Genomic DNA, 15,109 nt, shown 5'->3' on the forward strand with positions numbered 1-15,109 from the left:
TGGGAGGCCGAGACGGGTGGATCACTAGGTCAGGAGATTGAGACCATCCTGGCTAACACAGTGAAACCCCGTCTCTACTAAAAAATACAAAAAACTAGCCAGGCGAGGTGGCGGGCGCCTGTGGTCCCAGCTACTCCGGAGGCTGAGGCAGGAGAATGGGGTAAACCCGGGAGGCGGAGCTTGCAGTGAGCTGAGATCTAGCCACTGCGCTCCAGCCTGGGTGACAGAGCCAGACTCAGTCTCAAAAAAAAAAAAAAACCCATCACTACTAAAGATACAAAAACAAGCCGGATGTGGTGGCACGCACCTGTAATCCCAGCTACTCAGGAGGCTTAGATAGGAGAATTACTTGAATCTGGGAGGTAGAGGCTGCAGTGAGCCGAGATTGTGCCACTGTACTCCAGCCTGGTGACAGAGAGAGACTCTGTCTCAAAAAAAAAAAGAAAAAATCAACTACACTCAAGTCAGTCCTACTTGTGACTGCCTGCGTTCTTGAAACCTGGGTGTGTGTTCCTCTCCCTGCTTCTCCACATTGGTAACCTGTGAAACAGTACAGCCACACCATGTATGGAATGCTGAATCAACCCTTAGTCACCTTCACCATGTAAAATAGAACACAACCGATGAAAGAACCTAGTGCCATGCATGATGCTGTGGGGAAGAGAGACCTAAGGGGAGGCAGAAGGAAGCACTCTCTCTATGGGTTGGCAGCACGAGGGAGAGTCCAGGCAGGGGCATAAGCAGACCTGCAGGTTAGTAAACAAAACCCATGCAATAAGACTCCTGCTTAGTGGTTATGCTGGGGATGAGAAGCCTCTCCTCAAACCTCTGCTCAAGGGCAATTACACCAATCAATCATCTGAATATCCTAAGGGTCTCTAAATTGCCACAGGATGAAACATCTTTAAGAAACTTTCACCCTCAAAGCCAATCATTTCCTTTAAAGAAAAGAGCTGCCCACAAATGCTGACTTTTAACACTTGCCTTAGAAGCTATTTCTAGAAGCTTTGCCTTCCTTTTATTCAGCAAAAATTATCTGGGGACAAGTAACCAAGAACAGTTTAAAAAATACAGCTTGTTTTTGTCTCCTACCCTGATTATCAGTAACAAGAAAGAAAGTCTTTTGGGCCAAGTACAGTGACTCATGCCTGTAATCCCGGCACTTTGGGCGCCAGGGCAGGAGGGTTGCTTGGGCCTAGGAGTTCCAGGTTGCAGTGAGGTAGGACTGCACCACTGTAATCCAGCCTGGGCGACAAAGACCCTGACTCAAAAAAAGGAAGTCTCTTTGATAGGGGAGGCCCTGGAGACTGGGCAGAATGACGATGGGATATCCCTCTCAGACAGCAGGTAAGATTTCCCCTTAATCTTCAAATCATAGAAGTAATAATGTTTTAATAAGCGCTAAGACTGCAGAATACTTAGAATGTAGAAAAGAATAGCATCCTCCATCAATGGGGGGTGTCGGCAGGGCTAGGTCTGTGAAGCCGAGGGGGCACTCCAATTCCAGTGTAGCCAACTGGCAAACGCCCAGGAGAGAGACTCTGCATTTGGGGGACACTGATGTCCCAGCATCCAGTAGAGACAATGACCTTACTGCTCTAAGGGCACTGAATATGAAGAAGCAAAAAGAGGTACAGACACCCATGTTCAAGAACAAAGTCAGTCACAGTCATAGAGAAGGCTGATCTGCCCGAGTCTTGCCCTTTGAGTACTCCATTCCCAATCTCCCTACCCATGAGACGGGGGAAATATGAGAAATACTTGGAAGTCCTTTTAAAAGCCAGCATGCTGTGACTGGAGCTGATGCCGAGTAGAGAAGATGGGCTTTTCTAAGATTTTTTTTTAAGTACTCTATAAAATAAGAGGGAGAGAGAAAAAAAGAATATTTCTGATGTGAAAACCTCCTCTAGTGAACTTTATTTTCCAAAAACCGAGGAGCCGATGGGACAATTCCAGAAATAAAAACAAACATTCTCAGGGGAAACTTACACTGGATGAGAAAAACAGCTCGAGAAATTAAATTCTGTCCACCCAGGGAAGTAAAAATAAACATGCAGACAGCCCTAAAGACATGTTTTCCAGCCGGGCACATTGGAACAATCAGCTAGAAGGCTTCTGGAGAAAGAGGAAGCACAAACCCACAGAACAGAACTACCCCAGGCACCGAGTGCCACAGAGAAGCACCCCAACCCTGCCTCCAAATCCTGACAAGGTGACTGGAAACAGCCAGGCGGAGGAAGCCAGACAGCTCTGAGTAATGAACCTGTCTATAGAACAATCAAAATGAAACCGGAGGGAACAGGGGCTGTCTCTCTGATGGGCCCCGTGAATGGCCTCGTGGCTCGGGGATTGAGGCTGGACAGTGACAAGGGAAGGCTGACTCCTCACCATTCTTTCCAGGGGGTTGGGAATCTGCGCGGCCTTGTCCAGGAGCTCGCTGTACTCCAGCTCCTCGCAGAGCCTCTGCAGTGTGTTCAGGGGCTCGTTCAGTTCCACCGGCATGGCCACCTTGGACAGGTCCTTCCCGATGTTGTTCCTCAGGATGTTCCACAGGCTGATGTTACTGCTGCTGGGGCAGGGTGCCGGCAGGCACGTTCTTCTCCGGGACTTCGCTTCCCCACCACTTTCAAGGACAGGCCCTGAAAGGGAAAGAGGCCTGGTTGTCTCTATAAAGCTTTTCATTTTATTCTATTATTTTTAATCCACGAAAAAAACCTTACCTAGCAAGTACTCAATGTTACTATTAAACTCAGTTGTCCAGAGTATGAAAATCGGCAAAAGAATTCTGAGCAATTAAATACTCAAACTGACACACACTAGAACCCATCGACTTTATTCACAGGGAAGACCTTGAATTGCTCCTCAAAATCTAGTTCCTCGTAGCTCATACACACTTAGAATAAAACTGGAAATTGGATTTCTATGCCTATAGCTGCTTACTGTTTATAAAAACTTGTAAAGTTTTTAAAAAATCACTTTAAATTCTGGTAAAATAATTGTGTTTATTACAGGAAAGTAATACAGGAAATAATGGTCATTTCATTGCTCCACCATCCCAAAATAGCAGCCATTTATATATTAGAGTATCCTCATTTCATGTTTTCTCCATCTGTGTTGTTCATACTGTAAGCATATTTTATATTCTGCTTGTTCAGCTAACAGAGTATTTTTCCATATTATTTAAAATTTTTCTAAAACATCAGTTTTTGCTCAATATCAGTAATCATTAGGGAAATGCAAATCAAAACCACAATGAAATATCATCTCATATCAGTCAGAATGGCAATTATTAAAAAGTCAAAAAATAATATGCTGGTGAGGTTGCAGAGAAAAGGGAACACTTATACGCTACTGGTGGGAATGTAAGTTAGCTCAGTCATTGTGGAAAGCAGTTTGGCGATTTCTCAAAGAACTTAAAACAGAACTGCCATTCAACTCAGCAATCCCATTACTGACTATATACCCAAAGGAACATATATTGTTCTACCATAAAGACACATGCACGTGTATGTTCATCACAGCACTATTCCCAACAGCAAAGACATGGAATCAGTTTCAATGTCCATCAACAGTAGACTAAGTAAAGAAAATGTGGTACATATACACCATGGAATACTGTGCAGCCATAAAAAAGAATGGGATCATATTCTTTGCAGCAACATAGATGGAGCTGGAGGCCGTTATCCTAAGCAAACTAACACAGGAAGAGAAAACCAAATGCATGTTCTCACTTGTTAAGGGGTGTTAAACGTTGGTTCACATGAATAAAGAAGGGAACCATAGACACCAGGGCCTGCTGGAATGTGGAGGGTGGGTGGAGGGTGGATAGAGGGTGAGGATCAAAAACCTACCTATTTGGGTGCTATGCTTATGACCTTGGTGATGACATAATCTGTAGAGTAAACCACCGTGATATGCAGTTTACCTGCATAACAAACCTGCACATGTACCCCGGAACCTAAGAGTTTTCTTTTAACATCATTTTTAATGACGGTAAAAATATTTTTTGCCTGTATCTTTGATTATTTTCTTAGGATACAAAGAAGTGGGATTACTCTGTCAATAACTCTGAATGTTGTTAAGACTTTTGATTCACATAATCAGACTGCTTTTCAAAAAGGCTGCCCCCAACTTCCCCATTTATCAGCTGCAGATGTGAGCATCCATCTCCTGAGGACTCTTGAGGCTTGTCATTTTCATTTTTAATTTCTGTCAGATGGTCAGGTGGACGGTGTAACCTCCTTGTTTTAGCTTACATTTAAAAGATTTCCTGTGTGGTTTGGAGTGCTTTCACGAGCACTTTTGCTTTGCTGAATTGCCTGCCTTCCTATTTATGTATTAAGACCATACTCTTTTGTTTTTATATTTGTTTTACAATTTAATCCCCACTTGGCATTTACCTTTAAATTTGCTCCATGGAGTATTTTGATGAATGACACCCATTTTAGGTATGTCAATCTATCAATCTTTTCCTTCGTTTCATGCACTGAATTTCCTATCCTCCATTGTACCTATTTTCAAATGAAATCTCTTGCATTTTGTTTTTTATTTATATATCAATAAACATACTTTATTGATATATATTTTATTAAACATACATATTTAACATTTACTAATTATAAAGCCAATCACTGAATAAAGGGGCTGCTCTGATGAACAGAAACACATGAAAACAGGGCCACACTGTGCATTTCATGTTAATCTAATCATCCATTTAGCTTTTGAATTTGTTTTGCTTTTTTAAAATTAAATTAAATGTTTTTTGAGACAGGGTTTTGGTCTGTTGCCCAGGCTGGAGTACAGTGGCATAATCTCAACTCACTGCAACCTCTGCCTCACCAGCTCAAGCAATCTTCCTGCCTCAGCCTCCCAAGTAGCTGGGACCACAGACGCATGCCAACATGCCTGGCTAATTTTTTGTATTTTTGTAGATATGAGATTTTACTATGTTGCCAAGGCTGATCTCAAACTCCTGAGCTCAAGTGATCCACCCACCTCAGCCTCCAAAGTCCTGGGATTACAGGCGTGAGCCACCATGCCCAGCCTGTTTTAGTTGCTTAATACGGGTAAATACAACATAGGTAAATAGCTGCAAATGGCAGTTTTAAAATTAATTAATTAATTATTGAGATAGGGTCCTTCTCAACAGGCTCACTCAGGCCGAAGTGCAGTGGTGTGATCATAGCTCACTGTAACCTTGACCTCCTGGGCCTAAACAATCGTGCCACGTCAGTCTCCTGAGTAGCTTGGACTACAGACATGCTACATCACTCCTGGCTAGTTTTTGTATCTTTTTTTAGAGATAGGATCTTGCTATGTTGCGTAGGCTGGTCTCAAACTCCTGGCCTAAAGCAATCCTCCTGCCTCAGCCTCCCAAAGTGTTGGGATTATAGGTGTGAGCCACTGTGCCTTGCCTACAGTCATTTTTGAAAACAGTTTTTCATGTAGTCTCAAAAAATTTTCTTTGATTACACTAATCTAAATTTTGAAAGAGTGTTATTCCACCACCATCATAACCACCAATACTACTAACAGCTAACACGTATCTGGCATTTTATTCTGCGACAGGCAGTCTTCTAAGCATTTTACACGCATTATTCCCACTTATCCTTTGTAACTACCACTTGTGGTAAACAGTATTATTATCCCCATTTCACAGATGAAGAAAATAAGGCATAGAGGAAGTAAGTATCTGGTCCCAGAACACACAACCACTGAGTGGCAGAGCTGGGGCTAACCAAGGAAGTCTGGTCCCTTAATCCACATTCTTAACCACTTAACTTCCCCAAAGTACCCAGCATAGAGACAGATCCTAATATGTGCCCAGCAGCATTGTGGGGAAGAAATTTATAGGAAATAGTCTAAAAATCTCATGTTTACTATAAACTCAAACAATAATAGTGTATCAAGACCTTAGTCCTAACGTAGGCAAAATGATGCTATGAAATGTAAAGGTTATTTCTGTATCCAATCTTTTCAGTAGAGTATTGATGCTTAGAAATATAATCTCCCCCAAACCCTGGGAATGTCTGTAAAGAACTGGGGGACACACATTTCTAGTATTCAAACACTGACAAAGAAGAAAGCTGGGTTTTGCCCAGTGCTTGTTCAAGAAAGGCAATGTAGGCCAGGCATGGTGGCTCACACCTGTAATCCCAGCAATTTCAGAGGCTGAGGCGGGTGGATTACTTGAGGCCAGGAGTTCAAGACCAGCCTGGCCAACATGGTGAAACCGTATTTCTATTAAAATACAAAAAAATTAACTGGGCATGATGGTGTGTGCCTATAATTCTAGCTACTCGGGATGCTGAGGCACAAGAATTGCTTGAACCCGGGAGACAGAGGTTGCAGTAAACCGAGATCGCACCACTGCACTCCAGCCTGGGTGACAGAGTGAGAATCTGTCTTCACACACACAAAAAGGCAATGTTAGTTAGCATTCTAGCAACATGGCTGTAGAGTACGATAGAACCAGCTCTAACCTCTAAGCTTTTCCTGGCTGGTGTCAACACAGCATAGCTGTGGTCTTAGGTTCTGAACCATGTCCTCTCTTTATCTTTGACCTCTGAACACTCCATTAACTCTGTACTCCCTATGGCTCCCTCTCTATAAGACTCAAAGAAATGGAGGGCTTCCACATTTGTCAATCCTCCTCATCTACGGTGGGAGCACCACTTTAGTGTGCATGCTGTTTGCCAAGGGAGTGATGTTTCTTCATTTCTCTTTCAACTTGCCTCCTTGTTTTTCTAGAAAAATAAGTAGCACACAAATTTGCTCCGGTGTTTTTGGCCTTCTTCTTCCAACCCACTGGTTCTTAGACTTTTCCACTAAGGGGTTCATCTCCCAAGAAACATTTCAAACAAAACACCAACCATGATGAGCATCTCACTTCTAGCAGGTATGATACTGAAAGGATACTCTTCCAAAGCATGGTAAAACTACCTGCTTTCTTCCCCTATACTGCGGTCCCCCAAAAGGTGGCTCTTAAGCATTCAGGTAACAATTCATCAGTTCACACATACACAATGAATTGAAGAACACTGAAATATCAAAAAGGTGCCTGGCATGGTCCCTCTCCTCTGTGTAGATATGAAAATAGGTGGTGCTTTGAGTATCCGATGCATAGTGCAGACAAACCTAGACACTCCAAGGCAAACTGAGTACCAACACTGGTAAGTGTTTGATGCTACAAGGACCCACGCAGGGAACTGTCCAGGTGGGCAGATTCTTTTTAAGGGCACCTTCCTAAACAGGCCAGTCTACTTACTAAAGTCCTAAATCAGAGCTAAAGTTTAGGGGGCTAGCCAGACACTCCAGATATTCCACAGTTCGAACTAGCATTATGAAATATCTTTCCTGCCCATCATTTCCCTTCTTGGGATCAAGCAGTAATAAAGGGTCATCTTAGGATACCCTGAGGGGTCCATCCAAGAGGTAGCCATTTGTTACTTTCAAATGTGTTGTTTTGAAGAATCTGAAGCTAAATGACGACTTGGATAATATCTTTTATTATATAAGTCCTATCACATTCCTAAATTATAAAACCTCCCTGATTTCTAAGGGCAAAAAACCATATTCTAACATGTCCACAGAGAGAACATTAGACTGCAAAAGGGATATCTGGGCCAGGCACGGTGGCTCACGCCTGTAATCCCAGCAGTCTGGGAGGCCGAGGCAGGCAGATCACTTGAGGTCAGCAGTTTGAGACCAGCCTGGGTAACATGGTAAAACCTCATCTCCACCAAAAAATACAAAAATTAGCTAGGTATGGTGGTGCGTGCCTGTATTCTCCAGTTACTCCAGAGGCTGAGGCAGGAGAATTGCTTTAACCCGGGAGGCAGAGGTTGCAGTGAGCCAAGATCGTGCCATTGTACTCTCCAGCCTGGGTGACAGAGCGAGACTCCATCTCAAAAAAAAAAAAAAAGTATCTGTTATGTTTTTTATATTCATATAATTGGCATACACTCACTTTATAAAAATAAAAATTTGTACAAGCAGACAAATTTATTTGAATTAATACATCTTTCACATGTGGGTGCTGTCTCCTCTCCTAGATTATAAAATCCTAGGGGGTGGGGTCCATGTCTTAGTTTTCTTACATAGTACTTGCTAGAGCTCTTTGCTTGTAGCAGGTCCTCTACACCGTTCACCCTTGAACAACACAGATTTGAACTGCATCAGTCCACTTGTATACAGGTGTTCTTCTGCCTCTGCCACCCCTGAGAAGGCAAGACCAACCCCTTCTCTTCTTCCTCCTCCTCAGCCTACTCAACATGAAGATGACCAGGATGATGACCTTTATGATGATCCCCTTAATGAATTGTAAGTATCTTTTCTGTTCCTAATGACTTTCTAAATAACATTTTTTTCCTCTAGTTTACTTTATTGTAAGAGTACAGTCTCAAATACACATAACACACAAAATATGTGTTAATTGAGTGTTAGTAGTTAAATCTTTGGGGAGTCAAAAGTTATACATGGATTTTCATCTGTGTGAGGTATCAGCATATACCCCTGAACCCCCATATTGTTCAAGAGTTAACTATACAACATATTAGTATTCTATGAAAATCCAAACTTTTCAGAGATTAAATAATGTAAATCTTACCCAAAGTCTGTCTCTCATTATCTAAATCATTACTGAGATTATCTAAGGAAAGATTATCACTTATGTCACTGACGTACGAGTCATCATCAGAAATCTATGGGAAAGAAGAAATAACATTCATTTGAGTTAGAATAAACAAGAGCGAGATTTTCATAAAACCCTTAAAAATGATCAGACATGATGAGCCCCACACTATAAATACTCTTGGGTACTGTTTTCATAAAGGTCCATATACCAATCTGCCAAGGAGGTGTTCACAACAAATACCTGTTCTTAAAATTCGTATACATTCTGAATTAGTTCTCACAAGAAAAACAGCAAGCAAGCTCAAGACTGTTATTATAAAGATTCTTATTCTGACTGTATTTTTAGAATTTATTAGTGTTTGAGTAGAAGGAGTTACAATTTGTCTTTGAGCTATTGGTGTAAAAAGTATCTTCTATGGGAATTAATACATAAACAAGATGACTATGTCTATATTTAAGGGGTAACATTACTAGTACACACTGACACAAAGCAATATTAACTATAATACTATAATAACTGCTATTCAGGAAAGTATAATTGTTATGCATCAATTTAAAACAAATAATGCTATAAACCAATATTACAATAACCACACTATGAAAAAAATATAATTATTATATATTATAAATCAATGTAGGTTAAATTTCATGATTAAGAAACATACAGGATGCTAATTTCCTTCTCTGCAGTAGACATATTACATTATTAAATAGGTAGAAGTCAAAATTATTAACCTGTACTTGAAAAGAAATATAGCACTTCGAGAGGCTGAGGCGGGTGGATCACTTAAGGCTAGGAGTTCGAGGCCAGCCTGGACAATATGAGGAAGCCTGTCTCTACTAAAAATACAAAAATTGGCTGGGCATGGGGTGCACGCCTGTATCCCCAGCTACTTGGGCGGCTGAAGTGCGAGAATTGCTTGAACCTGGGAAGCAGAGGTTGCAGTGAGCAGAGATCACACCACTGCACTCCAGCCTGGCTAATAGAGTGAGACTGTGTCTCAAAAAAAAAAAAAAAGAGGCCAAGCACAGTGGCTCACACCTGTAATCCCAGCACTTTGGGAGGCTGAGGCAGGCGGATCACCTGAGGTTAGGAGTATGCGTTTGAGACCAGCCTGGCCAACATGGTGAAACCCCAGTCTCTACTAAAAATACAAAAATTAGCCAGACGCAGTGGTGCATGCCTGTAGTCCCAGCTACTTGGGAGGCTGAGGCTGGAGAATCACTTGAACCCGGCAGGCGCAGGTTGCAGTGAGCTGAGATTGCGTCACTGCACTTCAGCCTGGGCAACAGAACAAGGCTCCGTTTAAAAAAAAAAAAAAAAAGTATAACAAATTTAACACATCAAGTTACAGAAATGAGAAAATATCCAATGCTCTCTACTTTTACTTTTTCTTCTCACATACAGTATCATTTTTGGGTATGAGTTATGATAGAACTCTCAGAATACAATGACTAAAAAGGGCCACTGAGTTTAGTGTTTCTGATTATGGACTGTTTACTGAACAGATTAACCAGCAGAGCAACAAGAGAGATTTTTGAGGCACCTAACTGTAAACATTGCTCAAACCTCATTTTCTGAAGAGCTTGGAGATAACAGAACTTCCTGAGCATCAAAAAACTCGGAAAGGGAGTCAGTGATGGAGAGTCTACTTTCATTAGAAAGCTGATGAACTAGAGCTCGGTTTTCATCTCGGGAGTTTTCCTATTTGAAAAACAAAACCAAAAATGTATACATTTAGAAACATTCTCAAGAGAAAGAAAATAAGTGATTTAGTTGCACAATACACAAGGTCACACGCCCATGCAAATAAGCAACTCAAAGCAGAGGTCAGCTCCAACACTGAGAAGTGAGCCTCATGCAAAACACAAAGTTCTCCCCCAGTATGGGCACCTCACTTACAGGCACTATCACTTCTCACACACATGCAACAAATCACAAGGCAAAAAACAACTGTCCAGGTCACTCTTTGTTCCATTTAAAAAGGGAAAAATTCCAATGCTCTCTGAATCATATCCTCTTATTCGCTACCACTGCTGGATGTTTCTTTTAATACTAAAATCTCCTCTGCATTGCACTGAATGCATGTCCTTGCATGGCTGGTTCACAGCAACATTGCTTTCTTCTGCCTCTATGCTCTCTGAAGGAACAATATGCTGCTTTGGCTTTTGTCAAGGTGTCCCTTGACAAATACACAGTGTGTTTTGGTCCAGAAGCACCCTGGTAGCAGATAATTTATTATTCATGGATGAATGATATAAGTTCTCTTTGTCTGTCTCTTTCCACCCACAATGACTCTGCAAGGAAAGGAAGTCCCCAGTCCTCTTTATAAGCCTCTGTACAAATAACACAACAGAATATCATTGTTTTCTCATCTCGCATGACCCTCCATTCTCCACTCCGCTGGGTCTGGACTTTCCCTCTGGGGAGGACTAAAGTGCTGAGCTGGCCATGGCAGGATATAACAATGAACCAGACAACGTTTGTGGACTGAATGAGTGGTGAGAAAATGCATCCAACACATATCAGACCAGGCCTGTGGAATAGACAAAGTGCTGGCAAAGTGGAGAGATTGATTCTGATTAGAGAGATTTTGTTTGGGGAGGGCTTCACAGAGCTGGCAGTTGAGGAAAAAGAACAGATTCAGGACAGGATGATTTGATTTCTTTCAGAGTAGACAGGTAGTAGTAAAACCACTCACATTTTTTATTGGGATAACAAAGGAGTTGCTTCCATATCATCCAGAATAATTTGGGGAAAAGGCAGATTATATCTTGCCCAGAAATTGTCTGAATTCAGGACACACCCCTCAGTCTCATAGGGAGGGGATGCCACGCACAGGAGGGCCAGAGCAGATTTTCGTAATAAAAGGTCCCTTTACAAATTGGTTGCTTCTGTTTGTAAATATGTATCTACAAACTGTTGAAATATATATCCTTTTCCTAAATAAGGCATCTGCCCAAAGTATTAATGATCCTACCCATTTTAATACCCATGTAGCCTTCTGAAAACCTAGCCTCTTCTCTACCCTAACAAAGAGATCACTTTAGAATCTGTATCACAGCTGTTAACTTCAAGGAAAAGGTCTCTCTCCGCAAAAGAGCCAGACATAAAGCTATCGAGTTTGAAAACATCATAAGGAACAGCTTCTGTAACACTCACTCAAACAACAGAATTGTCCTATGTCTTCTGTGTGCTCCTGTCACAAGAGATGCTCATGATTTATTTACTTGTTCTACTCATTAATTTATTACTAGTCACTCCCGCTCTCTCTGTATCTTCCTCCTCCTAGACTGATGGGTCCGAAGGATTTCCTGGCTGACCAACACTGAAAATAATACTCCTAGCCCTAGCCCTTTCTGGTGTCTTCCTGTATGTACTGAAAACTCATCAGCACTGCTGCAGCTCCAAGTCTCCAGCTTGGTGTCTTAAACAACTCAGGACCTCATTTGTTAAAATATTAACCCAGTCAGTTCAATTCAATAATTTCCTTTCACATATGTAATGCATGACTGGTTGCTTATCTATTGCTTACATTACAAAAAGTTAAATCAAGGATGTCCAACCCACAGCCCGGGGGCCACGTACAGCCCAGGACGGCTTTGAATGTGGCCCAACACAAATTTGTAAACTTTGTTAAAACATTATGAGATTTTTTTTGTGAATTTTTTTTTCCTGGCTCATCAGCTGTTGTTAGTTAGTGTATCTGATGTGTAGCCCACGACAATTCTTCTTCTTCCAATGTGGCCTAGAGAAGCCAAAAGATTGGACACCACTAAGTTACATAAACAGAGAGAAAGGAGGGAAAGGAACATTCACAGTTCACACTATAACAACCACTACAAGCATTTTGATACATTTTTCTTGTGAAATAATCATGCTATTTTCATATCTCTATATATGTAATTTTATAAAGTTTGCCCAAACAACATTGCAAGATAGTTTTTTTCAAAATTAAAATGCATTCTGAAAACAAAAATATGTATTCAGAACAGAAAATTTAAAAATGCAAATAAATATCACTTCAAGTCCCATTGTATGAATGTGAGAGTGGATGTGGCCCCTATTAACTTGCTGGTATTTTCATAGTAAAATATTTGTGTACAAATTTTATTTTGAAAAACTGGGATAGACAGTCTACATATTGTTTGCTTTATTCACTAACCATTATATTGTGAACATTTCCCAGACCATTCAAAATTCTTTGAGACAATGAACTTTAATTGATAAATATTTTATTATATATTTGTGTCACAGAGTAATAAAATCAGGTATGTTTACAGATTTGCAAAAATGGTTTAGTATGTTTGTAAATATATCTTTGCTTGTATCATGTTATTTCTTAGAATCAAGTTTTAGAAGTAGAATTATTAATAACCTTTAAGGCAAAATATATATTACCTAATCACATCAACAAGTAAGGAAACCTCTGTTTTTTCTATATTAAAGGCACTACATACCATAATTTAGAAAACTTTTGAGCTAATCTGTTTTAATTTTCATTAAGCCGAATAGTTACTCCTTTTTAAAAAACAAGCTTGTAGAGATGTTAATGTAGGGAGAGGCTGGATGAAGGGTTCATGGGACCTCCCTCTGCATTTCTTCGTACTTCCCTGTGAATTTACAAATATTGCAAAATAAGTTAAAAAAAAAAAAAGAAAGAAAGAAAAAGAAAAAGAAAAAAAAGAAAACCCATACCTATCTCTCTCTCTCTCTCTCTCTCTCTCTCTCTCTCTCTCTCTCTCTCTCTCTCCCTCCCCCCCCCTCCCCCTCTGTGTGTGTGTGTGTGTGAGAGAGAGAGAGAGACAGAGAATTATGGCCTTTTTCCATTTACTTATTAAAGTTTTAAGTTACTTGATATTATTTGTTCATTGGTTACATATGAAAAACATTATCACTGATTTAGCACTATCTCAGTCTGTCAGTTTCACTGAAAATATTTTTCCCAGTCTATTTGTCTTTTTTTTTTGACACACATTACTTTTTCCTAAAAGACAGTCAGATCTAATCAACATTTCTTTTGCAATTTTTTTCTATTGTACCCCAATTTAGAAAATCTTCTCTATTCTAGCAGTTTGATATTTACATTAATATTTTTCAGTTTGAATTTTTATATTTAACTTGAATTTGCTTTTGATTCATTTTAGCATGCAATGAAGATTTAAACTTCTTTTTAAATTGCTTTGAGCAGGGCATGGTGGGTGGTGAGTGCCTATAATCCCAGCTACTTGGGAGGCCAAGGCAGGAGGATTGCTTGAGTCCAAGAGTTCAAGGTCAGGCTGGGCAACTCCAAAATAATGGTAATTAATAATAATAATGTAATAAACTTCTTTGAGCTGTGCCAACCTAATTTATTAAATAATCCATCTCTTTGCCATTGGTTTTTGATGCCTTTTCGAACCATAATCTTTATTTCTTTTATATACAAAATAATGTTCATGCCTAAGAGAGTTACTCCGTCTCATTCTTACCCATCATCACCTTATTTTAACTGCTGGAGCTTCAATGAGTATTTTATTTTCTGGCTTGGCATACTGTTCTTCATTATCTAGCAGTGTACACTATTGAGAAAGGAATTGCTTTGGCCTCATTAGATGTGAATTTAAATCCCAGCTCTGTCTGTTACAAGCTGTGTGTCTGGAGGAAGTTATTTAACCTCTCTGAGTTTTAGTTCTGTTGTTTTTCAAATGAAACCACCACCACCCACCTCACAGAGTCATGGTTAGGATTCTGTAAGGTAATGCATTCAAGTGCATACTGATATAGCAAGCAGACAATTAAAAGAATTAAGTTGCCTTCTCTTCCAGACTTTTCTTTAAAAGTTTTGGCCTTTTTTAGTCTCTTAAATGGACATTGGATATAGTATGGTGTTACCTCCCAAAGTCACTTGCCCATTTGGAACCTAAAATAATCTGAGAACTGATAACTTGATAATATTAAATCTTCACATTCAGGAATATAAAACAGGAGAAATTTGGAGGTTGTGGAGTAATTTGATTTTTAAAAAGGTGGGCATTTTAGAATTCAATTAGCCAGGCCCAACACCAAAGATGGGTAATATATGCGGCTAAAGAAAAGGTAACAAAGTGAGCAAAGAAAGTGAGAGTTCTAAAAAGAGAGCACCTTGGGCTGACCCCACTGTTGGAGACTGTCATTTCCCAATAGAGTATCAGAGGTAACAGAGTTACTGAAAAAAAGTTAACTGGAGTCAAGTTTTCAGTCTGGGAGGCCATTTTCACTTACTTTCCTACTTATGTCCTGAAGGCAACAATAACTTTACCTTTGCTGGGAAAGTTAGCCTGAGTCACTCCATGATAAAAGGGATAAAAATAAGGGAAACAGAAAATTTCTGAAAGAGGAAATAGATACAGATGACAACTGCATCTAGACTCAAGAAGGCTGTTTTGGAAGGTGTATGTTTGAAGAATGTTATTGTTACCTCTCAAGGACAGTGTACAGCATTTCAGTTCAGGT

General features: G+C 40.2%; 1 protein-coding gene across 5 annotated transcripts in view; it reads right to left on the bottom strand.

Moving 5' to 3' along the window:
• The window catches only part of OSBPL3 (oxysterol binding protein like 3), a 184,474-nt gene that overhangs the window by 37,035 nt on the left and 132,330 nt on the right, over nucleotides 1-15,109 (bottom strand). For all 5 annotated transcript variants that reach the window (XM_050785414.1, XM_050785413.1, XM_050785417.1 and 2 more), the window contains 3 exons: nucleotides 10,205-10,339; nucleotides 8,609-8,702; nucleotides 2,389-2,639 (listed from right to left, as the gene is read on the bottom strand). In XM_050785414.1, the coding sequence (XP_050641371.1) occupies nucleotides 2,389-2,639; nucleotides 8,609-8,702; nucleotides 10,205-10,339 (480 nt within the window). The remainder of the gene's footprint in view (nucleotides 1-2,388; nucleotides 2,640-8,608; nucleotides 8,703-10,204; nucleotides 10,340-15,109) is intronic.

This window comes from Macaca thibetana, chromosome 3 (genome assembly GCF_024542745.1).
Source record: "Macaca thibetana thibetana isolate TM-01 chromosome 3, ASM2454274v1, whole genome shotgun sequence".
NCBI lineage: Eukaryota > Metazoa > Chordata > Mammalia > Primates > Cercopithecidae > Macaca > Macaca thibetana.